The following is a 27444-nucleotide window of genomic DNA, read 5'->3' as shown; positions in this document are numbered from 1 at the left end:
AGAAAAAAAAATGATGTGAAGTGTTAAATTATATTTTAAAAAAATAGTGAATGTTGAATTTTGAAACTATTGTATATAGTTTAATCCAGACAAGACATGTATACATATTTATTGTTGAATGCTCAGGTCGCATACAGCTTATATTAAATAAATATTTCCCTATTTTTTAATTAAAAAAACAAATAACAACAAATTGTGGAAACGTTTAAAGATTAGACCATATTCAAATAGATGAATGAGGATGGTAATCATAATGAAAACAGAAACAGAAATTGATTTTAACAAGATACTGGAATGAAATTAGTTTAGTACCACTATAAAACACTGATAATGGACCGCAGTGCAGTCCTGTTTTAATAGCTGATAAACAAGCAATAATGGAAAGGTTTTAAAGAGTAGAAGACAGTGCTCTCAAACAGATGAAGATGATAGATATAGTACACATGCGAGACACAATGAAAACAAGAATGTAATTAATTTAAGTAAGATAAGAAATGAAACCAATTCAGTGGATGGCTACGCAGTCGTGTCCAATGATTGATGGATTTTATTACGTAAAATGAAATCGAGTAAGTTTAATGAATCAACACACTCCAAATCATTAAGGGAAATCTTATTCGGAACAAAACAAACTGTTTTGGTCGATGCGGTCTTGAATTCTTTATGGGTTTTCCTCTTTCGCAGTCAAGACACACCAAATAACTGAGGTATATATAAAGAGATTTTCTACAAGGGAACATCAATTTTACAAGAGAAACAAGCAGCAGCATGGAGAGACAAAGAGGGTTTATTAAGTCTTTGGCTCTAGGAGGGTACGAGGGCTAGAATCTGGTTTCTAATGATTCCCATGCACTTTTGTATCTCTGTATAAATAGGAAGGTTCTGTGAGCAGCAAGGCTGTAAGCTGGCTACAGCCGAATCTAGAACCTGAGCCACTTCACTTGGTGGGAATTGCCTCTCTGTACATCTCTGCATCGTACGGTTTCAGTTGTTAGGATCACAAATTGAGAACGAAATAAGAAAGCAACACAAGATAACTAACTAATCAGCCATTACAGAGAGTGAGAGCAAAAGGAAAACAACTTCAAGGCTTAACTTTCTCTAATATCTAAAACTGTATGAAGAGAGATAACACTCGGTACTAATAATGTCTTTGTGTTAATAAACAGAAAGGATTATTTGAGATTGTCACCTGAATCATGAGCAATGTAGCCATACAACGTGAAACAAGTTCAGACGGAACCTGCAGGTCATTTTGGTCTAGTGGGTTTACGTGGGAATCATCTGCATGTTGAGTAGAGGTAGATAGATTTGGTGTAGAGGGAAGACGCTGATCTTGGGAAGCTTGTGTTTGCTGGACTGATGATCCTTCTGATTCATCTGTCGAGAGCTGGTTATTAACAAAATCAATGGCTTCTTCTATATTTACAACATTATTTTCGTCTTTCCTTAGTAACGCCAATGCCTGCAATAGACACAGAGACAAAATGGCCAAGTTGGTTAGATCTCTGGAGACGCAACAAATGATTAGTAAATTGTCACATGTAGATTTCAAACACAGAAACATATCAACTCGTTATACACACACCTGTATAGCTCTGAATACCATTTTCCGAGCTTTTACTCTAGAACTGTCAACAATCTCAGAAACATGGAATCCATTAGTATCAGATGCATCATTGTCTACGTACGTCAACTGTCCATCAGGTTCCCCTGAGTTGCTCATGTGTGTTATTGAAGAAGATGGTACATTCTCCTGGTAAGTATTCCGTTGCCTCAGGCCAAGAAGTGCCAATGAAACCTGTGCATATTGAGACATAGAATGCGAAACTTCAGGAGCCGTACGTAGTAAAGACGACAAGATCACTCTTACAATTCCTTCATAAACTCTTGCCTGTTCATTTATTTCGCTTAGCTGAAAGAGAACTGCAGCATATTGTTTCTTAAAAGATTCAGAATCCTTCAGAGCGTTGTGTCCGTCTTTCTCACTTTCCACAACCTCGTTGTTCATGTAATTTAGCTCCCTCAAAACTAGCTCCTGCAGTGTGTAGATTAAGCTTTAATTAGTTGAAATGTAAACCACAATGTCGACAAGCTAAACAAACATGGAAGACAAGGAAGAGAAAAAATCAAAAATAGAGTGAATCAAAGAGTAACAAATCAAATTCAATACATTAATAGTAGTTACATGATTTCACATTCCTTATTAGTCAATTAGAAACTATTAATCCATCAAACATATCATCTTGCAATCTCTACTTATAGAGTAGAGAAAGGAGAAGCTTAATGCTAGCAAAACTGAAGCAATATCATGAAATATGTAAAACAGACAGAAAAGTAACCAGGCCATAGAGAAAGTGTTATGTTGAAGAAGATTAAAAACAAGCACGTATCACACATGTATAAAGGCTAAGAATTAATAACAGGCCGAACCTTCTTGTCAAGCGCACGTGTAAGTTCAGAAAGAGCTTGGACATCAGCTTCTCTCGCATGAATATGGCCAATATTTGAAGGCTGAGAATTAAACAATTGTACAGCAAGAGCCTCATCGACTCCATTTTGAGCTTGTGGATCCGAACTTGAGATTTCTACCTATATAATTAAGGCAAACTTGAATATAATTAATATATCTATCGTGATTTTGTTAAACTGTAGCTAAGATTTACTGTGGTCAAATGCCAAACAAGGCATTGCAAGAGAGAGTAGATGCAAGTAAGGAGGAGGAATAACATTAGCTACAGCCTCAGCGAGAACAGTGATAGAACATGCACGTTGATTTTGTACAAGATCGGTAAGAGATTTGAATTTATCTACATACCTTCCTAGATACAGTTATTGGTCAAAGACTTCACACAGAGAAACTCCAGGAGATTGTATTCGTTAGATGGAAATATTTGAAACTAGTAAACAACAAATTACCCCGTAAACTCCTAGATGTGTGTGATACTAAATCAATTCTTCCAGGTATGCAGAAAAATGAACCTCCACAAAATAATCTATAGCATATACAAAAGCAGAATATATGTGTGATGGTCAGAAAATATTAACCTTTTCCTGCTTTAGTGAATTGTTAATGATATAATTTGGTGAGGATAGGGGATAGCCTGCCTCGCACGAAAGTTTGGGGTACCCTTCTGGCATGCTTTCCTTTACCCGCTCATGCATTTTCTCCTCACTGGAATTCTGACGGTGATGATTCGACAAAACATAGTGTTTTGCAAGTGATGCTGGCATGTTTTCTAGAGGATTTAGTGGCATGCATTCAGTATCCTTCAGCAAAAGAGAGATTTAAATGTTATTAACATTCAAATTCGTTCTCGCTCAAAAGTCATACAGATATCAGATTAGTTCTTAGTGCTTTTGTAGAGAACCTCGTGAAGTATGCACCAGATAAATTGGTCAACTATTAAGTGCTAAAATTCTGTTGTAAGAAATTCAGTAGTGATTCCATTTACCAAACGTTTTTGAGACATTAATTAAAATCACAAATGTGCAGTCAACTGCGAGGAGCCGAGGATTCATTCCTCTCTTTTTTCAGTTTCAGTATTATTCCATATTCACGTTTATTCTTCATGTCAAAGATTCTGATTCTAGAAATGCCAGAAAAATTTGCAGTGGCAGAAAGAATACCTTGACAAATTCCACCCCTAGTTCAGGGTTGTCAAACTGAATCCGGTACCTGCAGTGATCAACGGTTAGGACACTGCCGTCATGAATCTCTCTTGACTTTGGATGAAGGCAAATGACTCTCTGTGAAACATTTAGAGGCCGAGCCAGATCCATCGGAAGTCCTTCCCTCATACCCGTGTTTAGTTCATCGTAATGTTTTCTTACAGAATCCCTGTATAGGTATAGCTTTTCCTTTTCCTCCTTCAGAAACTGTTGAGAAAAACGCCTTGGTTTCCCAAGAGAACTGCACCAATAAAGAATGATTAAAGAAACATACATATGCACACAGAAAAATTAGAAATTAATAAATAAACTGCATTTTAGTAGTGATAACCTCCTTATGACACCCCATTCAACGCGAGTTAACCTAGGAACATGGCCCAACCCTACATGATCCAAGTACTCAACAAACTCTTGTCTGGCAAACCATGGGTAGTCAATTGCGCTATAGAACCACTCAAAAAGACACCATCTTCGTGCTTTGAAACTAGATATGCAATGCGAAAACTTCTCCTGTATATGGTACAACATATAATAAGGGAACTCCACAAACTAAGATTAATTGATATCGTTGGTGATTCTTTATCATTTGGCAACAGAGTTGTATGATCAGAAATTTTTCACTCACCAAAATCTCTGACTTCTTCACGTCATCAATAGTTAGAGGTTTCTCAGTTACTATCTTTCTTCTGCTTCTAACTTTAGTTGGCAAGTTAACTTCTTTTTGGGTGGCTGCAGTTGATGGAGCTGACTCATCGTCATCTACCATGTTGTTACTTGAAGAAGTACGATCCTGGGGTTTGACAGACTTCTTATCATACGAGTTTCGAATACTTGCAGACCGTTTACCTCTCCCAACAGGCTTAATTTCCTCACCTATTCCCTACAACAATACAATCAGTACCAGATTAAAGCTACAAACGAAATTCCACAAAGAAAAACAAACCTGAAATATTTTAAAAAATGGTCTGTCGAAGATATAATATATGCAATGTTGTCTAATAGAGAGATGTGTTCTATACCAGACACGTACCTTGTTTTTAGAAGGCTCAGTGACTTGTGAAATTGCAGCAAGCTCATCTTTAGGAACCTGCAGGAAGAAACAACTTCAACATGGTCATGAATTGAGACAATAGAACCGTAAAAGCAAGTATCTTTGTTAAGTATATAGCTTCTCTTACTTTAGCTGGTGATGCTTTCTGCCGTCCCTTTCTGATTACAGAGCTACTTGGACTCTTTCTCTCGGGTTCAGTATTACAAAGATCATTGCAGACGGGTCTTTTCTGTTTCGATTTTCTAAGAGAGCCCCTTTTAGACATGGATGCTAAATCAGTCTCTTTATAATCTGAAGCCTTTCCAGCTCTCTTTTCCTCAGCTTGAACAGATGACTCTTCAAACAAAAATTCGATAGAGAAAGTTAATAAACATTAACCAGCTTAAGACACTAGGCTTAATGTAAAACGCTTATAGGTCAAACATAGGTATCCCCACCAGTGTCCGTGGCAGTTTCAGGCATCATCAGCGATAGATCTGCCAGCGTCTGGAGAGCATCACATGCTGTGTCTTCATCTGAAGAGAAAAATTAGCTTCTTAAGTTTGTCATAGATGAGAAGAATCTTCATGAAGAATGCCTCCATAAACCTCATTATTAATTTGGTCAAATTTGAATTCCAAGCTCAGTAGCCAACTCATATTAGATAAGCAGAACAAGCAGTTGTTGATCCCAAATTTTATTCAGACAAGAAAAATGTCAATGACAGTACCAGAAATAAGGATTTTAAAGTTAAGAAACGCAAGATAGAGTGACCACCAAAACATTAACTCAATTTATGATTTTCAGATATACTTCCGTGTCTTATTTTTGTCAATGGGTTGCTAGACTATAATTGGTGTTTCTCTAGAGTGTAGCAGGCATGTGGTCACCTGCCTTTATAAGGGTGCTTTGAATAAAGGTTAAGTGATGTTTCTTTATATCCTAATTCGATGTGCATAGCAGATAGGTGAATTTAACAAAGAAGTGAGAGACTAGAACACACCTGCAGTAAAAAGACTTTTTTTACTTTTTCTCCTTGAACTTCTATATGTGAATTTCAAAAACTTCCCATCCCCTTCTTGTTTAAATTTCTCATCGAGAGTGCCTAAGCTTTGTGCTTCGTCTGTACCACTGCAGGCCTCTTTTGAATCATCTTCTCTGATGCCGAACCTCCTTCTATAGTACTGTTTTTCTTTCATGGCACTTCTATCTTCTCCATTCGTCAACTCATTTCTACTTCCTGGGTTATCCACATTTTCAGCTTCAGTACTTTCTAAGCTTGGTTCACAGCGGGCATCTTCCGTATCAGTGGCACGAAGCTTGGCAATCGCCATGTCAATATCAGCACGCTGAATATCAAGATCCATCAGTCCATATTACTATATGACTGTTGCTACTTAAGCTAGATTTCTGTTAACTGAATTTGCGAAAGGACTATCATGTAGTGAAACATAGCTATAGTTTCATGAAGTAAATATATGAATTATGAGCAACAGTAAAGAAAATTACCATTATTTCACTTTTCTTATCAGGGGAGAGCATCTTTGATTTTCTATTTGGTGTGTGTGGGTTTTTGGTAGAACCACCTCGTTGTGAAGCCTCAGTCAATGCTAATGCAATCTCATGTTCCATATCATCATCAGTATCACCCCCCTTCTGATTTAGAGACTTCTTAACAGGTGACATATATCTTTCCCTAGTATCCTTCTCAGGGGTATATGAGACAGGAATTCTAGGTGTCCTTTTTCCAACAGCACGAGGCATTGTCTCTTGGCACATGCAGATTACGATTATAAGAAAAGTTAGCAAATAATAGATCTTGTCCATCAGAGGGATAGCTAATGAGCAATAAAATTTGGGCAAGATAAATCTTTGTTTCCCTTTGCCAATAGTGGGTACTAACTTATGTTGCATGTCCGCAAAGTAACTTTGTGTAGTAGTGTACATTATCGACGCTAGTTTATTTATTTTTAAAAATAAACAGAGCAGTTCTATATAAGCTAATTCTTTAGAGCAAAATCGTATCATCAGGACTGCAATAACTGAAAGAGAAAAAAAACTGTACCACGCAAAGACTCGTGCATATATAGAATATCGTTTGTGCACGCAAAACTCATGTTTGTGAATCGGTGAACAGATTTTGAGGAAAAGAGAAGCAGAGAACACTACCAGTACGTCTCTTCTTCAGTGATGGCAAGTAGCCTGAAGAGGACCTGAACTGCAGGCGGTCAGACAGACCCTCTAATCCTGCAGAGGGATGATCTGAGGATTTCAATTTAGAGCGCTTAGAAGCTGACCTCAGACTTTCGTTTTTCTCCTGCTCACTGTCACTTCCTCCATGCTAGAGAGGAGAAAGAGTTGTTACATAATAACATAAAGCAAACCAACTCCACACTACCAAACTATATTCCTTTGAAACACAAATGTATTACTTTATCAACACATAACGACTTAGCAAAGAAACACCAAACAAAAAATGTAAGAATTTGTCTTCCCTGAGCTAAACTATATTTTCAAGTGACAATATCTGAACAGACAAGAGTGCTACACCCCTAGGTTGCACAAAATTTAACAAGAAACAACAAGAAAGTTTTGCATGATTAGTAGTTGGCAGGTGTTCCATAGGAACGGTGTCAGACTTATTAATTGTTTTGAGTTTATAAAAATTAGTATCCTGAACTGGACCACATCTGTGTAAGTTAGGAATAACCCAAAATACCGAAATTAAATAACTATTCGAACGGTTTATAGCTCTTACCAGAACAGCGTAGTGATCAGTCATCATTGCAGTTAGGCCAACGACAGAAGCAGTGCCTTCCGGAAGAGACAAGTAAGCCTAAAGTACAGATGATACAACATAAGTTGAAAAATATCTAGACCAATATCAAAAGATAAACCGGAGAAGGGGGAGAGCATGATAACCTTATTCATAGTGTATAGAGCCTCTACCATCTCTGCAGAACGACTATGTACAAAACCAGCGACCTACAAACCATAGAGAGGAGAACTCTATTATAATTCTAGTTCACAAAACCAAAATGATTATAAAAATGAATTAACTATCCCCCTAACATTTATCGGAAACTATGGCAGCAGTTTATTAGTATTCTTCCCAAATGGAAAGTTGCACTACAAATCGCACTCCACGACTTAGATCTTTGCCAAATTGAACTGACCTTTTTCCATTCTTTTCCGAATTTGCGGTACCCTTCATAAAAGCGCTCCAACTCTTCCTTGCTCCACTGAGGACCTAACATATCCGACAACTTCCTCTTCTGCATGTAAAATAAGATAAGCTTGATCCTTATACAATTTTTTCGGGCAAAATAACAACAAATGGAACCGAAACAACAACTTAAAAGTCTAGCAAACATCTAAAGATTGGTATCGTTCTGAAACCTAGGGATACAATTTTGTTAAAAATCAAATACTTGGCTGAGTAATTAATACAAGTATCACAAATCATATAACCTAAAGCCAGCTTACCCAGTTGAATAAAAAGAAAAGAAAAGAGCGAGCTTACCCGTGGTTTGGTTTTGCTCATACTTTCTTCTTCTTTGTGAGGAGAAACATCTTTAGGACGCGGAGTTCTCTTGTATTTAGATTTCGTTGATCTTGAAGGCGCCATTTCCCAAAGCCTCTTTCAAAACTGAAACCATGTTTAGTCTTACCAAAGATTCAAACCCAATAGCACTATAAATCACCAAAAGCTCAATCCAGTAATTGATCATACTAAATACTGCATGCAGAAACCTAATTGATTCTACGATTGCTTCATCATCAGTTTCAACACTACTTCCGCTCAAACCCCAGGAAAAAAGACGATTAATCAGAGAATTTGAAATAAATCTCCTTAAGCAGCTCTAGGTTAGTTTATACTGGGCGAATTCGAATCACACGACCTGACACCTATTCGATTTGAGCTTCGAATTTCAAATCGAATGCTCAAACATTCAAAGATACGATGAATTGAGCTCAATTATTTCCAATAATTCACGAGAAATCAACGAAAATCAGAAATCGAAACTATCTTCATCGCGAGAGAAAGAGGATAAAAAATGAAGCTTACCAAGAAGAATCCAAAATCACTTTGAAGACATCGACGGGACTTCGATTTATAGGTGGATACACAAGGGAAATTGAGGGAGCAGGTGAGAGATCGGAACGAATCAATCAGAGAGCTTACGTATTAAGCGATCGATTTAAGAGAGAAGACGAAGCAGCAAAGATATGAAACAAGGAAGAGATGAGAAAATAGAATTTTTTTGGGGATTATATAACCGCGAAAAACTTTAAAAATAAATAAAAATAGAAATCTTTTATAAATGCAAATTCGTTACACGAGCTAAATCAATCACACATACAAGAACTTAGATGCAATCATAAAACCTGGGGTTGAACCGGTTCAACTCCTGATATTTTAAACCGAATTTACTCTGACCTTCAAATCTCATGGTTAAGCAAGCAGGGCTAAAGCAGGAAATGTCAAATTAGGCTGGTCTGTTCGGACTCAACCACAAAATTTACAAAACTTGTAAATATTTGAGTTTGGTCCGACCGGTTCGGACCAGCAATTTTATGTATCTATATTTTAAAATCTGGTCCAACTCTAAAAAACCTACAAGGATTTTCAGGTTTTTTGGATAATTTACTGTAACATTGTATATGTTATTTTACCATTTGAAAATATTTAATCCAAGTTTTTATATAAAAAAAACATGTTTCAACTTTTGTTTTGAAATATAAAGTGAGTTTTAAAACCGCCGACAAGAAGTTTGACGAAAATTAGATCTCAATCACATATATTAGTAAATGAAAAGGAATGAGAAAGCACAACTCCAGATTCGAACACTCACAAGAAGGCAAGCAAAACATGAGATCGAATCGAAGAAAATTCAAAAAGAATTTGATATCAGCATGCAACAACAATCACTGAGAACTAAATTTCAACTAAAAACGAATTTGGAAAATTAGAAAAATATACTAAAACGACAAGAACATGCAACAAAAGCGATTAAACTTAAAAAAGATCAACAATAGCTCTCAATCACCTTATACATGACACAATTAGATCTAAATCTAAAACAAATCTAACTGGTGAATAGAAAAAAAACATAGATGAAAGTCAACCTAAAAAGTATAAAGAAAACATCGAAAAGAAACTAAATCCGACTCATGTTCTATGAAACTAGTTGGAATAAGCAAATAAAAGCAAACAGTTGACGAAATCTAAAGAAAAAAGCAAAAAACAAAGAGAGAAAAACATTTATTTTTCTAGTTCATGTTATTTTTTTTATATAATATGTCAAATTCTATATAGATGTGTTTTCTAAATAGACCAATATTTAAAACTTAAAAGTTAAAAAAAATATGCATAAATCTTAATACCTGGAAAGATAACAAAAATCTAAAAGAAATCTGGAAATGATTAGTTATTTCCAAATAACCAATAGTATGGGGGTGTTTTAAGTAAATACTATTTTAGTGGGTAAAGAAAAACATAAACCCTAAAGCCTGCGTCACTGTTTGTTCTTCATTTCCTCTTCATTGATTCAATTCGATAACACGGCTTGACTCAGAGAGGCTAAGGATCCAGAGTCATGCAGTATCTATCGAACTCTCGTAGAATCGCTCGGGCTCTGAAACCCCTTGCACTCCTCGAGACTGATGTGAGATTCGCTTCTCATGTTGTTGACTCTACCCAATGGCAGAACCATCGATCTCCTTCAGTCTCTGTCTCTCCAGGTACCATCTCTTCATTTCACGCAGTTTTAACAATATGTGGTGATTGCCCATTCTTAAAGAAGACAAAAGGTTAATCCTTTATGTGCAAAAGATTCTAAAGTCTTGACCTTTGCAATTTGGTGAGTTATTGAGATGACAATGTGTTTTGTAGGGCTGATGATGCTGAGATCAAGCTTTTCCTCTGAAGCAAAACATGTCGAAGATCCTACAGGTTTTTCGCTGATTTTTTTAATAAAAGCTTTGTTTTTGGAATGGCTATTGAGCTCACTAGAGTGTTTCTGTATGCAGAGGCTGTCAAGGAGCTACATGGTAAGATACTTGATTCTGTGAATGTCAAGAGATCCATGCCTCCAAATGCTTTGTTGTGGTCGTTGATTGAGAATTGTCGGAAGGAGGATGACATCAGTTTCCTCTTTGACGCTCTTCAGAATCTCCGGAGATTTGTGAGTTGTTTACTTCTTCTACCTACTCTGTTCCTTGTCTTGTTAAGATAGTTCTGAGATTATGTTTGTTTCTGGAATGTAGAGGTTGTCCAATCTCCGTATACATGACAACTTTAATTGCAATCTATGCCGGCAAGTTGCTAAGACCTGTGTACGTGTGGGAGCAATTAACCATGGTAATCTCAAACCTTGTTGCTTCACTTGGCTGTTGTTAGAATCTGCCAATGCTAATATAGTTATTGTGACTTAATCCTCAGGTAAACGGGCTCTTTGGAAACATAATGTTCATGGTTTGACTCCTAGTGTTGCATCTGCTCACCATTTACTGGTATATTGCAAGTCTATAACTTGGTTGGTTCTTTATTTAATGCCTCAAGGTTTTAAGGATGTTTTCTGGATAATGTAGTCATATGCGTTAGAGCACAAGAACGCTAACCTCATGGACGAGGTAATGAAACTTCTGAAGGCGAATGACCTGCCTTTACAACCCGGTACAGCGGATTTAGTTTTCAGGTGCCTAGGCTTACTTTGTTGCTCATCTTTTCTACGGCTTTCGATGGCTTGCTGATTCGATGATCTTTTGTTATATCATGAAATGAACTTCAACTGAATGTTGTTGCAGGATCTGTCATGAGACAGATAGCTGGGATCTATTAGCTAAGTACTCTAAGAAATTCTGCAAAGCTGGAGTCAAGTTAAGGAAGACCACTTTTGATGTATGGATGGAATTTGCTGCCAAAAGAGGTAGGTTTTGAGTGTATTTGGTTTCCTATGTTTGTTGTTGTTATGTAGATGAGTTTGCCACAAGCGTTCCATAGTTTGAACTTGAACTCATCTTGAGAAATGTGTACACACTCCTGAATCTGATATAATTAAATCATAGCAGCATATAAAGATTTTCATATACTGCTTAGATGCCAACTGCTTGCTGTGTTAATCGTTTATCAGGAGACACGGAGTCGTTATGGAAGGTTGATAAGCTGAGATCTGAGACTTACACCCAACACACTCTTTCCGCAGCCTTTTCATGTGCAAAGGTAAAAACATTTCTCTCTAGCATCCTCATGTTATGGGCATTACCACCACCTATTCATGTTCCCTAGAATTAAAAAGTCTGATTACCCTTGAAACTTTAATCTCTCCCAGGGGTTTCTGCTAGAACATAAACCTGAAGAAGCTGCTGCTGTCATCCAAATTATCTGCCAGGTGTGTGAGCTAGAATCTGGTTAATAACATCCTTTTTCATCGTCCTAATCATGACATTATCTAAAAACATGTTGTGTATATTCCTCACAGGCATATCCTGATGAGAAGAAGTCAGCACTTGAGGCTGAATTCAAGAAGCTGGTAAACGAGTGGCCGGTGGATGTTCTCAAGCACCAAAACGAAGAAGATAAGAAGGTAAAGATTGTCTCTGAGTTAAGTCACTGTATGTATGTATACTTGGAAACCAAAGCTTGTAAGCAAACCATTTTTCTAAAAAAAAAACGAAACAGGCTGTAGCAGCTTCATTGAGATCTGACATCCCTGCAATGGTCAATGCTTTGGTGAAGTCGGGTTTAAGAGTGAGTGTGGATTTGGACGAGTTAAACAAGAATGAAGCTCTTCTCAGCTGAGGACCATTAAGATCTGTTCCAAGGTTGCTCCGTTGAATAATATTTTCAAATCTTTTTAAGGGAAAGTGTAGCAGCAGAGGGAAACACATTTCTATTTTAGTGTCATGCATCTACTGCAACTCTTTCTCGTTCTTTAGGGTTTGTCGTTTGGATCAAACTCACATGAGTTGCACTTTTGTAGCCTCGCTCAAATAAGGAATTCCGAAAAAAAAACAAGAAAACAAGAATTTTGAGTCTCTGAGAGAAGTCTTTGTGATTTGATCAGTTAAGTAAACTTTATACCTAACTGTGAATATGTGATCAAAGCAATCAGATAAAAACATTGGAAATTCAACTATGAATATGTGATCAAAGCGATAAAAGATTACAAAGGAAATTCTAAGGTGGAGACATAGAAGACACAGAGATGAAGTTAGAATAAGAGAGTAGAGGGATGAAGTGAGAAGGCAAAACACCCTGAGATCTCAAAAGCGAGCTTTCTAGTCCGCTTTGAGTCAACCACCTTAGAGGTATGTGGCGTCAGGGCCTTCGCCTTGGTGAGCCTTGCGCCATGGCGACAAAGGCGCTTGTCTTTTAAAACCAAGGATGACAACTTCACATTTGGTAGAGCGTCTTGGGATTTTGAGCAGTTCCTTAATGATTTCACCTTTTGTTGAATGATGATCCCAACTTAGAGTGAGTTTCTTGAGGATTGCTGAATTCTCAAGGATGTAACTTACCAACTTCATGTCTGTATAACGTCCTTGACATGAAAAATAGATATCAACAAACTCGAGAGACGATAGAAAACACTTGGGATTCTCCTCCTCGGATTGTGGCTCAGGGTAATTCACATAACCAATTTGTTCCTGAGGGGGAAAAAAAAAGATGATGAAATGATATTGCAGAAAACTCATAGTGATGAGAAAAATATCATTGAGTTTAATTAGCAGATTCATCAGTACCAAGATGAGGGATCTTAGATTAGGGAAACTCCTAATAAATGTTTTCAGCCATATCGAATTGGTCGCGTGGAGAGAAACGCACAGGCGCGACATGTATTCAAATTGAGGCAGCGGTTCTAGCTTCGAGTATAGGCATATGAGCTGGAACAAACAAAGACAACAATGTTTGTCAGAGACTGACTTTCACGATAGAAAATTATGCATGTCCAAAAAGCCTGCGTTGAACTACATGTATGTATATCTAGAATAAAATTAATAAATTTTGCATTGAAATTCTAAAAAAACATTTATTTTGTAACGAAAAATTTACTTTACATACTACCTGAGATGTACTTTGAGATATTGTCATATCCCCGACCATCGAAATCCCAGTAAGAAAGTCACGAAAGCTACTTCTGGATGAAACACTTTTAAAGACATCAGATCCAACTAAACCATAGTTGAGAGAAATATATAACTTTGCATTGGACTCCAAATTGCTTTTTACTATGAAGGTTTTAGATTCATGATCATGGATGCTCAAACAGCTTAGTAGAGGAGCATCAATAACAATTCCAGGCACACCATCCAACACTTTGAGAATTCTTCTTTCAATGCTGAGTCTCTTCAGTGACCGAGAGTGCACCTGATAGACTTGTGCATCACTATTAGATGCGACAATATTTAAATTTTCAAGGACGGGACATGATGAGATAAGTTTCTTCAGAGTAGTCTCACTCGAGTACCAATTTTGTTCTAAATACATTGTCTTCAAACAAGGTAAGACAACAAACACCTCATCATCCAAGAACAAGTTGGAGAGTCTTAAGTATACCAGTGTCTCACAGCTATGCAACCTTAGGCGACGGTGAGTGAAAAAATCGTATGCAGCCCAATCAATGTCTAGATGCTGGATCTTAAGCTTTATTGCAGCATCAATCCATGACGTGAAAAAAGAGCCGTCCTTTACAGTGTTTGCATTATCCCCTAAAGTTAACTTGAGTTTCCGTATGCATGTAACCCTACTAGAATCCAAAACTCTGTCACCAAAGCTCACAAAGGCATTGGTATCTGAGAAATTTCTGGAACTCAATTCAAAACCAGGAAGCCAAAGCCAAACATGTCTCCATCTAGTGGATAAAACGCTTGTCCTAACAGCTTCCTCTGTGGAGAGAAGATAAATTATCTGACATATCAAATGGTCCGGTAAATTGCTTATCCTGTCCTCATCTTCCTTAGATCTCTGACTCAACTCTTTAGAACTAACATTTTTGGATTTCCCATCTGTTCTGCAAAAAAAAAAAAAAAAGTGAAAACGCAAGTTTATTTGGAGGCCTAGCCGCCTAGGTAATATGGAGACATAGCTTACGAGTTGCAACCAAACGACATAATCAGCATTAACGAAAACAGAGTTAAAAAAAGCCCTAGACTAGCAACATCAGACGTCTATATATCCCAAAAGTTATAGGTCAAACGCCGAGACAGATGGAAACAAACTACAATTAACGATGTTTATTTGACCAAAACAATTAACGGTGTTCAAGAGACGTATGCTTGAGGCAGAAGAGACGAACCGAAAGTGGGTGGAAGAGAGACGAATCCGATAGAAAACCTTGTTTTCTACTCGTGGGTGTGACATCTATTTATAGTTTGATTAGTTTTCCCATCTTCCACTCACCCGCAAAGATTAAAAATAAAAAAGTAAACTTTTTTTTTTGTCAAGTAAACTTTATTTAAAAGAGAAATTACATCCAAGTGTTAAGTGTACAACAACCATTAAAATAATTATGATTCAACAAATAACGATACAGTTTAAGTAATATGATACACTAGGTTAAGATCCGCGCCTTGCGCGGGATGAACATTATATACATAATTTTTTTTATATATTATATGTTTATAACATCTTATAAAATAATAAATATATATTAAATAATTAAAATGACGGTAACTATTACTTATATAATTAAATTGGTGAGAACATATAAATAAATTTGATTAATCCAAAAAATATTTTTTCTATTTGATATGGTATATAATTAAATTTAAATAATATTAACTTATATACAATATATTTTAATATTAATATTTATTAAATGTTAAATTTTGCTCATATATTTTATATCAATTGTATGTGTTATAGCAAAAAAAATAAATTACTGATAACAAATTTTCACTGTGAGATTAATAGTTTAAGTGATTTATAATATTTTTAAAAATTAAGTTGTCTATATTTTTCAAATTTTTTATCAAAAAAAAAATTGTTCACAGTACATTTCAAAATTAAGATATTTATATTTTTTTATATGGTCATATAATTTAATTTAAAATGATATATATATATATATATATATATTACTTTTAATACTTATTAAATGAGACTTTAACTTATATGATTTTTTAATTATTTGTATCAAGTCATAACAAAAATTTTAAACCATGGATCACAAAATTTGAATGTGAAATTTTTAACAATTTTAGTAATTTATAATCGTTTTTAAAAATTCAAAATATAACATAGAAAGAAAAATTTTAATTTTTATTATATGGTTACTATGATTTTTTAATTTATTTTCATAGTTTAAAATTAAAAAATTATAATATAAGACACCCTTATTTTTATTAAATCTTTATTATTCAAAATCATTAATTGTCATATATATACTTTACCCACATTAGAAAATTTCGTAATTTTATTTAAGGAAATAATGAAGCACATTAATAATGTATTTATGGTTAGTTTAATAAAAAGTTTATTATATATTTAGATGGACCAACCTATTTCTCTAAGCATTCTAAGAATCATTGTAGTGATGACACATGGCTACAAAACAATGTTGTAATGTTTCTCAAATAATATATAGGGGATGATACATCTTTCTTATTTAGACAGAATCCAACTTTTTTTTTACAGGTTTTAAATTAACTACATCCTTTTACAATATAGTTAAATTCACTCTTCTAATTATAGAAAATAATATTATACTACTAAATGTATTTTTAACAACACAATAACAAATCTTGTGTCTAAACAATATAAAACATTAGGTTCAACCTTTTTAGTAACACTTTATTTATGTTCTTTTAAATTATTTGATTTAAAAATATTCATATATCCTATAAAAAGTTGAAATAAGTATTATTATTTTTGCAGATTTACATACTATAAAATTAATTAAATATAAAATTAATTAATTATTTGGAGATTATTTTATTTGTATTTTCATAAATAAAAATTGCATTCCTTTAAACTTAATGAATATTAATTTCTTTTCTTAAATTATTTTGATTTTTATGAACACATAATTATATATGCGAGATTATGCTTGGTTTAAGTAGACATCAAATAGTTTTATACAAATAAAATGTTAAAATCAATAAATTTATATCAAATATGTTTTATGATTTAAAATGTATCAAATAAATATACATATCACAAAATTAATCAAACAAATGATAAATATTTTATTAAAACTTCGTAATGAAACGGGTTGAAATAATTTAAAACAAAATTAAGTAATATTTTAGATAATTTTCCTATTTAATATAAACTAGATCTTGACCTACACTTAGCAAGCGCAAAATATTTTATGATGAAAATTTTCAATAATAACTTAACAAATATTTTGTTAATTTGTAAAAAAAAAGTGTAATTAAAATATTTTTGCATTTAAATCTGTGCTTTTAAGTTAGACCCAGAGATGCGGTCAAACTGGTTAATCCGGTGATCCGATAATTCGGTTTAGGCTTTAAAAAATATATTCATACTTAAAACATGTATATATTACTAAAACCCGAAACTAACCGACTGAACCGATGGATGACCGATATGTAATCCAATTTTATTTCAATTTTTTATATTTTCATAATTTGTCACCTAATTTTAATCTAAAGTTTAAACTTCAGTGTTTTGCGATTGTATAAAATTATAGTGTCTCTACAAAATTTTGATACAGAAAATGATAGATATAAAATAATTAAAAACTATAATTGTGTCTTGATCGTATTATTCTTTTTATATTGATTAATTAAAATTAATTATATTTTTTTGTTTGTAATTTGTCTTGTTAATAATTTGGTCCAAATTATAATCAGTTTAAATTTGTTGTTTACAATTACTGTTAAAGATTTTTCTTCAGATAATATATATTTCATAATTTTGTTTGTTACTGTATTTATCGTACAATGTAGTTATTTACAATGCATATTATATATATATATATATACTATGTAGTGGCTATTATAGAATTATTATGTTACTTAAATAAATGAAATAACCATTATTTAGAAAATATAAAAATAATACGTCAAATTTAATTGATTTGTTACTAATTGAAATGTTTTTTGTAGTATCCAAACCTGCAAAAATAATTTGTATTTATATTTTTTTTATAAATTATTTAATTTTTGATTATTTAATTTATCTAAATAAGTTGAAAGAAAATTGTTAAAAGATTATTCAAAAAATGAGATATAATGTTTTATATTGTTTTGGACATAAAATTAATTATAGTATTGTTTGGAAATATAAATAGTAGTATAAACCCTTCAGAAACAATTATGAACCATTTATAGGACTTTGGACTGTTAAGCACCTTTAAGAGTTGCTGTTGAAAATTGTTAGGACTTCGGAATGTTAAGCACTGTTAGGACTCTTAAAGGGCGGGTATATTTTATTATTTTTATTTTTTGTGAAATTTAATTTTTATATTTATGTTTTTGTAATCATATTTGCTTTATATTAATTAAATATAATTTTTGGTAACTATATTAAATATTTCAAGTTGCATAACTATACACTTAAACCAAATGCATTTCATAAATTATTTTTAGACTTTATTCCTAAAAGGTTGTAATATTTTATATTTTCTTATTAGTTACTTAACCTAATTAATCAAGAATATTTGTACCCAAATACTCTGATTCGGAATCGACATGAAAATCAAAATTTCATACTCTATTAAACATGACTTATATATTCGAACGATTCTTAAATTGTTATATCTGAAAACTAATATCAAACTCATTTCACACCGAAAACCGAACAATTTTTTTGAAAAAGATTTGAAAATTTTAATTTTTAGTATATTCTATTAAATATATATATATATATATGTGTGTGTGTGTGTGTGTGTAAATGGGTTAATATGATCTTCACTAACTTTAAATAAAATCATATTTAATAAATATTTTAATTAAATAACTTATTTAAAAGCCGTTAAACTAAATGAGTTGATGAATGATAACTTGATTTGTGAATAGAGAAATTGTTGGGAAAATAGCTTGATTTGATGGTAGATAAAAAAAATTCATTCAGCCACCCATCGTTAATAAAAAAATTGTTGATGGATGTAACCATATTAAATATTAAATTTTTATTTGATTCGGTTTCCAATTATTTTGTTACATCCCCCTTATAACATTTTTAAAAAGGCAACTGTAATGAAATAAAAGTCGAGTTAAATAACGTGTTACCCGTAACAATTTGTATCTATCAGTTGCCAAAACTAGGGAAGAGTTGTGTTTGGTCACACACCGATCATGAATTTGCGGGACAATGTTGATATATCCAATCTTATAAGGAAACACATTTCCAAAGGATCACCAAAACAAGCTCTGCTTCTGTACGAAGCAATCCGCCGCAAAGGAGTGTTCTTTCCGGGATGGATTCCTCTGCTTCTAAAAGCATGTGCTTGCGTTCCAAACTTTGTTCTCGGGAAGCAACTGCATTCCGAGTCGATCAAGTTCGGTATCCACTCTGACGTCATGGTGAGAACCTCTCTGATCAAAATGTATAGCCAAAGTGGATGCATAGTTTCTGCACGTAACGTGTTCGACGAAATGCCTGAGAGAAACGTTGCTACTTGGAACGCTATGATCGGTGGGTATATGTGGAACGGTGACGCGCTCTTGGCCACTAGGTTGTTCGGAGAGATAATGGGGAGTGGAAATGAAGTGACTTGGATCGAGATGATGAAAGGGTACGGGAAGAGAAAGGAGACTGAGAAAGCTAGAGACTTGTTTGAGAGAATGCCTCTGGAGATGAAGAGTGTGAAGGCTTGGGCGGTGATGCTTGGAGGGTACGTTAGTAATAGAGAGATGGAGGCTGCTCGGATGTTCTTTGAGGAGATACCGGAGAAGAACTCGTTTGTGTGGTCGTTGATGATCTCTGGGTATTTTAGGGTAGGTGATGTGGATGAGGCTAGTGGTGTTTTTAACCGTGTTAAGGTTCGTGATTTGGTGATTTGGAACAGTTTGATCACCGGTTATGCAAAGAATGGGTACTCTGATAGTGCTATTGATGCTTTTGGTAAGATGCAAGGAGAAGGGTTTGAACCGGATGCAGTGACGGTTTCGAGTGTTTTGTCTGCTTGTGCTCAATCAGGTCGTCTTGATGTTGGGACAGAAGTTCACTCTCTGATTAACCATATGGGAATTGAGCTTAATGAGTTTGTTTCAAACGCATTGATCGATATGTATGCTAAGTGTGGGGATCTAGAGAATGCCTCATCCGTGTTTGAGTCGTTAAGTCTGAGAAGTGTTGCTTGTTGGAACTCTATGATCTCCTGTCTTGCCTTTCATGGGAAAGGCAGAGAAGCTTTAGAGATGTTTCAAACGATGGAGAGGTTAGACACGAAACCGGATGAGATCACGTTTCTAGCGGCTCTCACTGCTTGTGTTCATGGAGGGTTTATAGTGGAAGGTCTAAATATATTCTTGGAGATGAAAACCAAAGATGTGAAACCGAATGTGAAGCATTTTGGATGTTTGGTTCATCTCTTGGGACTCTCAGGTAAACTGAAAGAAGCCTACGGATTGGTAAAAGAAATGCCTGTGAAACCGAACGATACAGTTTTGGGAGCTTTACTTGGTGCCTGTAAGGTTCATATGAATACAGAAATGGCTGAACAGGTGATGAAGATAATCGATACTGCAGGAAGCATCACAAACGGTGACAGTGAAAATCATCTTGTGTTGATATCGAACTTGTACGCACATGCCGAGAGTTGGCAAACAGCTGAAACATTGAGAGTGGAAATGGAGAAAAGGGGTCTTGAGAAATCCACAGGATTAAGCTCACTAGTTTTGTCCTGAGTCTACACGACTTAGATGTTTCAGACGGCAAAGAACTAAAGACACCTGATGAGTATGAAACAAGAACATTATCCCCGTTGCTTGTAAAAAGGCTAAGAGGGTGACAAGGCTAACAAGAACTCAGGTTCGAATAGTGAGGGAAGCTGGTGAACATTGAAGCAGAAGTGGTTGATAGTTCTTCCAATAGTTTTGATTGCATCGCTGGCAGTCTCTGAGCATCAAGTTCTCGTTAAATGCGTTTGAGATCAAGCTGATGAGTTCCAGAAAGATGGTTTCAGCTAAGTGAGAGAAGCAAGTGACAGGTTCAGGTTGCATTGGCAAGAACATTGATTGTATGTGATACGTTTTGAAGAACATTGGCAAGAAGACAAGCCTGAGTCTATGGAACGTGTTGAAGAAGGCTTCAGATCGCATTGTATTAAGATTAACGCGAATTTAAGTCTATTGTGTATTTTTCTGTGTAAACTGTTGATGAAAATTACAGCTGCAGAGATCCGACATGCTCTGTCTGAATTATATATCTCTTGTAATAAAAAGACGGTACTTTTCATTGTTGTCTTGTCTGCGTTGATGAATCTAATGTTTCTTGCGCATATGTAAAGCGTTAACGAAACTGCAAACTTTATCCAATTTTCATTATAAGAAAAGGAAAACAAGGGGGCATTCCGAGAATTGAACTCGGGACCTCTCGCACCCTAAGCGAGAATCATACCACTAGACCAAATGCCCGTTTTGTGATCACTAGTTTTAGTTATTGATGATCAATTAAACATCTACTGTAATTCCCTCCACGCGAGCCCTAACGAGACGCATTACTGTCTTTCCGCGCCTAAATTCTGTCTTTCCCTCTTCTTCTCACTTTCGCGTACAAGTTCGTGTGTCGACAAATCAATCCCGACCAAATTGGTTCAGAAAGGAGATTACTTTTGGTCGGAATTTCGACAGTGGATGAATCGATATGACTAAAGATCACAACTTTTCGGAGAATCAAGACACCCAGCCGATTGATTCTCCTCCCTCTTCGCCTTCCGACTCTGGTACGATCTCTCTCTCTCTCTCTCTAGGGTTTATTCTTTATAAAGCTTTGATCTTTTTCCCCTTTTCTTCGATCTGGGTTTCTCGACATTAGATTAATTAAAGTTGAGTTCTTTTTTTTTTTTAACTTGTTGTCTGATAGTGGTTTCGATCTGTTTCGTATGTTAGGTGAAGAGAAAGATGGTTTCTTTGGGAATCTTGGCGATGAGTTTATGAACGACACTGTACCTTTTGAGGACGATGCTTGGATCAATGATGAGTTTATGGCGACTCAGGTCATAGACAACGACGAGTTTCTTCTCTGTCGCGAAACTCAAGCTGTGGATTTGGGGTTTGGAACTCAAGAAGAACCATTTGTAGAGGATGATCAGTTACTCCAAGGTTTTGATGGCTTGGCTACACAGGTGCTGGATCCTTCTGATGAGGATAGTGATGATGTTGATGTTACTGTTTTCTTGGTGGACAACAGCGAGGTCTCTGACTGTGGTGACTCGAGTAGTAGAAGAAAGGTGTTATCAAGTGAAGATAAGAGTAGAGAGCATGCTCCGTCGAGTGGACATGAAAACGTTAAGCCAACGGGTGAGTTTCTAACCCAAAGTGGTAGACGTTTTTTATGGAAAACATAGCGATATTGTTGTTGTTATTTTCTTGCATCAAGTTCTCGTTTTTGCTTCTTGTTTAAACTAAAAGTTGGCTAGGTTATGTTTTTTTTGGGTTCAAAATGCATCTACTATACAATAGTTGGTTAGAAATTAAATAACCAGTCTCCAAACCAAACATGTGAAATATTCTTTGTCAATTGTCGGAACAAGCATGTTTTGATACTTTAGCTTGAAACCCCGATTGTTTTGAGATTAAGCTCTAAATCTGCTGGTAGTAATGTTTTTATCTTGCATGTCTCCCAAGTAGAATCTTTTGTTGATGTGTTCTCATCAACACTTGTAAAGATTTTGAAGCTTTTCGAGCTTCTACTGTTGATTGAAATTTTCATATTTGTTCATAGGAGTTCTCTTCTTTTACAGGAAAGATGGCCAGGTTCGCTTCAGTTCGTTCAGCAGCTTTTCGTGCTTCTGCTGTTTCAGCCCAGAAGCTTCTCAACAGAGACACTCCTACTTTAGCCAGCTGCCATTCTACTGGTCAAGGAGCCACAACTAGTTCCATTCTACAACAACATTTTGGAGAAGTAGGGAATCAGAACTGTCCTCCCAATACGTTTGCTGAAAAGAAAAATGAAGGAAAAAGAACAGCGAGGAAGCTTTTATTTGAGGATGATTCGCCTGAAGAAAACTGCCCTTCTCCTGGTTTGAGTTATATAGACTCTCAAGAGCCTGGTGAGGCATCACAAGCCAGTGCTCTTAAATTTGTTGATAAACTCATTAGTGAGTCAGGTCTAAACCTTGGTGTTGAAGTCGAAGCTGATTACGGAAGGAGAAGAGAAGAAAAATTAGACAAAATCTCAAGTGTTAAAGGTCCACTAGAATTAGCAAAGAAAGCAAGTTTCAAAGCGAGAGCTCTTGGAAACAGTATGTTCGAGTGGGATGATAATCGTGAGGATGAAGGAGGTGGCGATATTTGTCTTAGAAGAAAAGAAGACCTTTTTGGAGTTGCTAGTAAAGCACAAAGACCTTCTTCCTTGCCTAGAGAACAGAGAAGGGAACTTGGAGTTTCAGTGGATAAAAGTCAAAGAAAGTCTCGTTCTGATTCAAGACTGTTGCAGTGTACTGTGACTAGGGGTCCAAAGATGATTCAAGCCGCTAAAAAGAATCTTGGCAAAGAGTTAGATGCCGTTGCCGAGGAAGGTTATAATAATACATCTGATATACGTGACTTGGAAGAGTTAGGGTATGATAGAAAAATTGCTGCTCAAGCTATTGATTCTGTGCGCTCTGGAGATCGCAGCAAAGTTAATGCTGAAGCTAGTCCAGGAAATAAACTGTCACCGGGAGAAGAGAGAGTGATTACTAGACAATCCAAGGGAACTAAGAGGATTCAAGCTATGGGTAAGGAGGAATTGTTGAGACGAAGGATGAATAAGGCTAGTCCGAGTCCTGCTAAAGCTTGCAGAAAGAGTATTGAAAGGTCTTTACAGAGTGACCAGCTTGACAAGGAAGGTCCATACTGCTCGAAGAGAAGGATTGTCCATACTGATCCACGAGAGAGTAGAAATAATCTTGTTGATAAGATGGATGAAGTTTCCAAGGAAAGTAAAACAAGAATGTTTGATAGGCGAGAAGAGGTAGAAGCAGGCCCTGATACGCAGATGGCTGCTGAAGTTATCAGTGCTCTGCACTCTGGGGACGCCAGGGATGAGGCTAAGAAATCTTCACGTGGAGTTGTTACTAGGAAGTCCAAGAGACTTAAGGGGATTCAAGCTGTAGATGATGATGATGAATCGTTGAAACCAAAAACCAAGAAGGCTAAATCAGTTCTTGTCAAGGCTTATTCAAAGAATGAGAAAGTTGATTTGCCAGATGAAGTTGTTGTGTCTAAGCTACTTAAGCAACCAAGTGGAGGTGAAGCAGAGGTGTTGAGCTATCCCAAGCGGAGAAGGTCAGCTCGTTTCTTGCAAGATCAGGTTAACGAGGCAGAGAGGAGTTCAGAACCTGATTTTGACACTCCAGTTAAGTCTAAGGAGCCTTCAAAGAATGTATCACCTATATGCATGGGAGATGAGTATCATAAACTTTCTTGCAAGGATTCACGTACATCAAACACTACAAGGGAGTTCCGTAACTTGACCTCACCATCGGTGGAGCCTGTTCCCGAGACAAAGAGTACAAGAAAGCGAAGAGACTTGCGTAGTGTACGTGTCTTGTTCAGCCAGCATCTTGATGAAGATGTGACCAAGCACCAGAAGAAGGTATATGATTTAGATAGTTAAGTTTCAAATTTTACACAAAAGTAATCTTCTAACGATATGGCGTTTGCTTGATAAGATTTTGGCTAGGTTTGATATCTCGGAAGCATCTTCCATGACAGAGGCAACACATTTTATAGCGGATAACTTTACGCGCACAAGGAACATGCTTGAGGCAATCGCTTCAGGGAAGCCAGTGGTGACAACACAGTGGCTTGAAAGCATTGATCAAGTGAATATTTATGTTGACGAGGATCTTTACATACTCAGAGACTCAAAGAAGGAGAAGGAGTTCGGTTTCAACATGGGGGTTTCTTTGGCTCGTGCACGACAGAATCCGCTACTAAAGGTATCTCACCATCTTTTGGTTTCAGTTTCTTTTCTTTTTAACTCATTAGTGTCACACTACTTGCAGGGGAGAAGAGTCTTTATCACTCCAAATACAAAGCCTGGTTTGAACACGATCACAACTTTGGTTAAGGCAGTTCATGGACAGGTACTGATTCTTTAAGTCTCTTTCACAGTTTGATGTGGACAAAACCCAAAATGATACTGATATGTATTGAAAAAAAATTGCAGCCTGTAGAAAGAGTGGGAAGATCTGTCCTAAACGACGATAAGGTCCCAGAGAATCTTCTAGTTTTATCATGTGAAGAGGATCGAGATATCAGCATACCATTTCTAGAAAGAGGTGAATTGCACTTTGATTTATATAACTTCTGGTTAGTATATGTTGTAGATTACACGAGAAATTCAAGTTTTTGTTTCTTCTTTATTCTCTACAGGGGCTGAGGTGTATAGCTCTGAGTTAGTGCTGAATGGGATAGTTACTCAAAAACTAGAGTACGAGAGGTTAGTACTGTTATCCAACAAGAGATTCACAAAGCCTTTTTGTCTTCTCTCAGACTCTGATGCATGTCTCCTTCTTTATACTGCACATTGTCAGGTACCGTCTCTTCACTGATCATGTTAGGAGAACAAGATCAACGATATGGATCAGAGATGGCAAAGGAAAGTTCCAACGCCGTAGAGGGTGAAGGAAGAAATGTGATCAAACTATTCCTTTATGAAAGCTCCTCTGTTTTAGATACACTTTATTAGAAAGTCGTATATGTAATATACTAATATGTTGTTGTCTTTGGCTACAACTCTTGTAATTATATACTCTGCTTCCAATTGCTTAAACTTTTCTAAAGACTTGAGAGTTAGATTTGAAAAGATAAACGTTAGAGAGCTATAAATAAATATCGTTGGTTGATTTCTCAAAGCTAACGTAATTCTTTAGGCTAAAATGCTAAAATGTTAATTTTATTTATTTTAGAAATAGCACATTTACCAGCAAATGTCGAAAACATAATTATCTTACAATTTTTAGACATAAAAAACCTAGAAAAAACTTCACCTTATTGCCATCAAGTTATGTTTATCATCGTGACGATTTTTAAATAAACCTTTTTCAATCTTAACATGTTTCTCTTCTGCATCTGAACCAACTCCATCTTCTTTGTTTTTTTTTCTAACAGACTGTACATTTAATGAAAGCATATATTACATGCACAATCTGCATTCAAATATCTCTCAAAGAGCATCTCTTTGGGCGAATTTTTATATATTAATCTGATTTATCTTCAGTGATTTTGCCCGGCTTGTGTTTGTTAATTAGAATAAAACATTAATGGTTGAGTTTATTTACAGTGATGTCACACAAAATGGTAACGTAACAAGTTTATCAAGTGCATCTGTGACTTTGAACTCCAAATGCCTAACTTTTTTTGTTTTGTTGTCCACAGCCAAACAAAATTTAGTAACTAATTTCTATAGCCTATCTCATCCAATCATCCGGCTGGTAGGAGTATTAATTAAAATGCAATTTTATTCAAGAAATAACTAATGGAGATTAATCATGTGACACAGTTTAATTGTTTGATTTCTCAACATTTTCTCTATGTCTAGATTTCTTCCAGATCTCTACTTATCTAACCGTTTACATATGTCGGCAATGTATTTTTTGTACGTAGAGCCGGGTCCTGAGCTTGAAGGGGCCTATTCAAAATAAAAAAGTAATTATTTAAACTAAATTTAAAATATTAAATATATTTTTAGCTAATTCTTAGTTTATTTTCATGAAATCCAAAGAAAACTTAAATGACATGAAAATAAAATATCAATGGAATTTTTTTCTTTTTTTATTTGGTTATATTAAAGTATCATAACATTAAATTTCTTTTAATATTTTATTTTAATTCTAAAAACCAATAAAAATTCATTTTGTTATTGACAGTTTATCTATAATTAGAGTTATTCTTGGGTTCACCAACCAATAGGAAGTTGTTATTGTATATTTAATATATTTTGAAAAATGAATCAAGATATTATTAATTTATATCATGATTTTAAAATAAAAATAAATAAAAAATAGTACTAGATGCAAAAAAATATTATTTTTAACGTCGTCCTAAACTCTAAACCCTAAAATCTAAATCCTAAATCCTTAGATAAACCCTAAACCCTTGGATAAACCGTAAATCCTTGGATAAATCATAAACCCTAAATCAAAGACAGTAAACACTAAATCTGAAAAACACTAAACCCAAGGGTTTAAAAGTTATGATTTATCCAAAGATTTATGGTTTACCCAAAGGTTTAGGATTTAAGATTAGAGTTTAGGGTTTAGTGTTTTGCTGATGGCGTTAAAAATATTTTTTTGTATCTAATACTATTTTTATTTATTTTTGCTTTTTTAAAATTTTAAAATCATGATATAAATCAACAATATTTTGTTTCTTTTTTTTTTAAAGATACTGAATATAAAATAACAATTTTCTATTGGTTGGTGAACCTGCAGTTTCACTTTAAGAGATGATATATGTGTATAAAATAAAGTAAATATTAACCACAGAATCATGGTCGAATGGTACGGCGAGATTAGAAAGATATTTAGCATCCTAGATTCGAAACATACCAAATTCAAATTAACTCGTGTGATCATTCAATATGCGTATAGAACTCCCATTTCAAGCAACTGGGT

At 35.1% G+C, this 27444-nt stretch overlaps 5 protein-coding genes and 1 non-coding gene across 9 annotated transcripts; 3 read left to right on the top strand and 3 right to left on the bottom strand.

The window, feature by feature from the left end:
- Nucleotides 1-527: 527 nt before the first annotated feature.
- Nucleotides 528-9691, bottom strand: LOC103869173 (protein ALWAYS EARLY 3). Of its 2 annotated transcripts, none has more exons than XM_033291573.1 (20): nucleotides 8768-9691; nucleotides 8226-8349; nucleotides 7879-7977; nucleotides 7625-7687; nucleotides 7461-7538; nucleotides 6872-7043; nucleotides 6212-6471; nucleotides 5706-6051; nucleotides 5161-5238; nucleotides 4851-5059; nucleotides 4703-4759; nucleotides 4298-4552; nucleotides 4004-4182; nucleotides 3631-3913; nucleotides 3049-3270; nucleotides 2434-2592; nucleotides 1895-2038; nucleotides 1589-1801; nucleotides 1193-1465; nucleotides 528-969 (listed from the first exon to the last, which is right to left on the bottom strand). In XM_033291573.1, exons 2-20 carry the CDS (start codon nucleotides 8328-8330, stop codon nucleotides 805-807), a joined length of 3360 nt encoding a protein of 1119 aa, XP_033147464.1. In that variant the 5' UTR covers nucleotides 8331-8349; nucleotides 8768-9691; the 3' UTR covers nucleotides 528-804. The 2 variants fall into 2 exon arrangements, with proteins under 2 accessions (XP_033147464.1, XP_009145478.1); XM_009147230.3 differs by having other exon boundaries at nucleotides 8226-8351; nucleotides 8772-9688.
- Nucleotides 9692-10186: 495 nt separating this feature from the next.
- Nucleotides 10187-12744, top strand: LOC103869172. Of its 2 annotated transcripts, none has more exons than XM_033291578.1 (11): nucleotides 10187-10467; nucleotides 10580-10658; nucleotides 10736-10890; nucleotides 10973-11066; nucleotides 11148-11218; nucleotides 11297-11403; nucleotides 11513-11634; nucleotides 11839-11927; nucleotides 12037-12096; nucleotides 12187-12291; nucleotides 12387-12744. In XM_033291578.1, the coding sequence occupies exons 1-11, from the start codon at nucleotides 10303-10305 to the stop codon at nucleotides 12504-12506; spliced, it is 1167 nt and encodes a 388-aa protein (XP_033147469.1). In that variant the 5' UTR covers nucleotides 10187-10302; the 3' UTR covers nucleotides 12507-12744. The 2 variants fall into 2 exon arrangements, with proteins under 2 accessions (XP_033147469.1, XP_009145477.1); XM_009147229.3 differs by having other exon boundaries at nucleotides 10192-10447; nucleotides 10599-10658.
- Nucleotides 12601-15462, bottom strand: LOC103869253 (putative FBD-associated F-box protein At5g53635). 2 transcript variants are annotated; one of them, XM_033291582.1, is made up of 3 exons: nucleotides 13773-14846; nucleotides 13451-13591; nucleotides 12601-13354 (listed from the first exon to the last, which is right to left on the bottom strand). In XM_033291582.1, the coding sequence occupies exons 1-3, from the start codon at nucleotides 14193-14195 to the stop codon at nucleotides 13010-13012; spliced, it is 909 nt and encodes a 302-aa protein (XP_033147473.1). In that variant the 5' UTR covers nucleotides 14196-14846; the 3' UTR covers nucleotides 12601-13009. The 2 variants fall into 2 exon arrangements, with proteins under 2 accessions (XP_033147473.1, XP_033147472.1); XM_033291581.1 differs by having other exon boundaries at nucleotides 12601-13591; nucleotides 13773-15462.
- A 664-nt stretch (nucleotides 15463-16126) lies between these two features.
- On the top strand, nucleotides 16127-21075 carry LOC103869171 (pentatricopeptide repeat-containing protein At3g21470). Its single transcript, XM_009147228.3, has one exon. The coding sequence runs from the start codon at nucleotides 18971-18973 to the stop codon at nucleotides 20522-20524; it is 1554 nt and encodes a 517-aa protein (XP_009145476.2). The 5' UTR covers nucleotides 16127-18970; the 3' UTR covers nucleotides 20525-21075.
- Nucleotides 21076-21181: 106 nt separating this feature from the next.
- TRNAP-AGG lies at nucleotides 21182-21253 on the bottom strand. Its single transcript has one exon. It is a non-coding gene; the product is annotated as a tRNA-Pro (tRNA).
- Nucleotide 21254: 1 nt separating this feature from the next.
- Nucleotides 21255-25674, top strand: LOC103869170. The gene is made up of 8 exons (XM_009147227.3): nucleotides 21255-21561; nucleotides 21728-22138; nucleotides 22582-24419; nucleotides 24496-24765; nucleotides 24832-24912; nucleotides 24996-25107; nucleotides 25202-25268; nucleotides 25363-25674. Exons 1-8 carry the CDS (start codon nucleotides 21483-21485, stop codon nucleotides 25451-25453), a joined length of 2949 nt encoding a protein of 982 aa, XP_009145475.1. The 5' UTR covers nucleotides 21255-21482; the 3' UTR covers nucleotides 25454-25674.
- Nucleotides 25675-27444: the final 1770 nt, after the last annotated feature.

The sequence above is a fragment of the Brassica rapa genome, chromosome A05 (genome assembly GCF_000309985.2).
Source record: "Brassica rapa cultivar Chiifu-401-42 chromosome A05, CAAS_Brap_v3.01, whole genome shotgun sequence".
NCBI classification, from domain to species: Eukaryota; Viridiplantae; Streptophyta; class Magnoliopsida; order Brassicales; family Brassicaceae; genus Brassica; species Brassica rapa.
The sequence above is the reverse complement of the archived record's forward strand: the minus strand, read 5'-3'. Positions and strand labels throughout refer to the sequence as shown.

What these genes read in the sequence shown, in the direction of transcription:
- LOC103869172 (XM_033291578.1), top strand. Translation starts at nt 10,303, where the DNA reads ATGCAGTATCTATCGAACTCTCGTAGAATCGCTCGGGCTCTGAAACCC. An exon ending in TTCAGAATCTCCGGAGATTT is followed by an intron (nt 10,891 to 10,972) that starts GTGAGTTGTTTA and finishes TCTGGAATGTAG; the next exon opens with AGGTTGTCCAATCTCCGTAT. An exon ending in ACAGCGGATTTAGTTTTCAG is followed by an intron (nt 11,404 to 11,512) that starts GTGCCTAGGCTT and finishes ATGTTGTTGCAG; the next exon opens with GATCTGTCATGAGACAGATA.
- LOC103869173 (XM_033291573.1), bottom strand. Translation starts at nt 8,330, where the DNA reads ATGGCGCCTTCAAGATCAACGAAATCTAAATACAAGAGAACTCCGCGT. An exon ending in CTCTATACACTATGAATAAG is followed by an intron (nt 7,539 to 7,624) that starts GTTATCATGCTC and finishes TCTGTACTTTAG; the next exon opens with GCTTACTTGTCTCTTCCGGA. An exon ending in CTACATTGCTCATGATTCAG is followed by an intron (nt 970 to 1,192) that starts GTGACAATCTCA and finishes CGTACGATGCAG; the next exon opens with AGATGTACAGAGAGGCAATT.
- LOC103869171 (XM_009147228.3), top strand. Translation starts at nt 18,971, where the DNA reads ATGAATTTGCGGGACAATGTTGATATATCCAATCTTATAAGGAAACAC.
- LOC103869253 (XM_033291581.1), bottom strand. Translation starts at nt 14,195, where the DNA reads ATGTATTTAGAACAAAATTGGTACTCGAGTGAGACTACTCTGAAGAAA. An exon ending in TATCTCAAAGTACATCTCAG is followed by an intron (nt 13,592 to 13,772) that starts GTAGTATGTAAA and finishes TGTTTGTTCCAG; the next exon opens with CTCATATGCCTATACTCGAA.
- LOC103869170 (XM_009147227.3), top strand. Translation starts at nt 21,483, where the DNA reads ATGACTAAAGATCACAACTTTTCGGAGAATCAAGACACCCAGCCGATT. An exon ending in TGACCAAGCACCAGAAGAAG is followed by an intron (nt 24,420 to 24,495) that starts GTATATGATTTA and finishes TTGCTTGATAAG; the next exon opens with ATTTTGGCTAGGTTTGATAT. An exon ending in CATACCATTTCTAGAAAGAG is followed by an intron (nt 25,108 to 25,201) that starts GTGAATTGCACT and finishes TATTCTCTACAG; the next exon opens with GGGCTGAGGTGTATAGCTCT.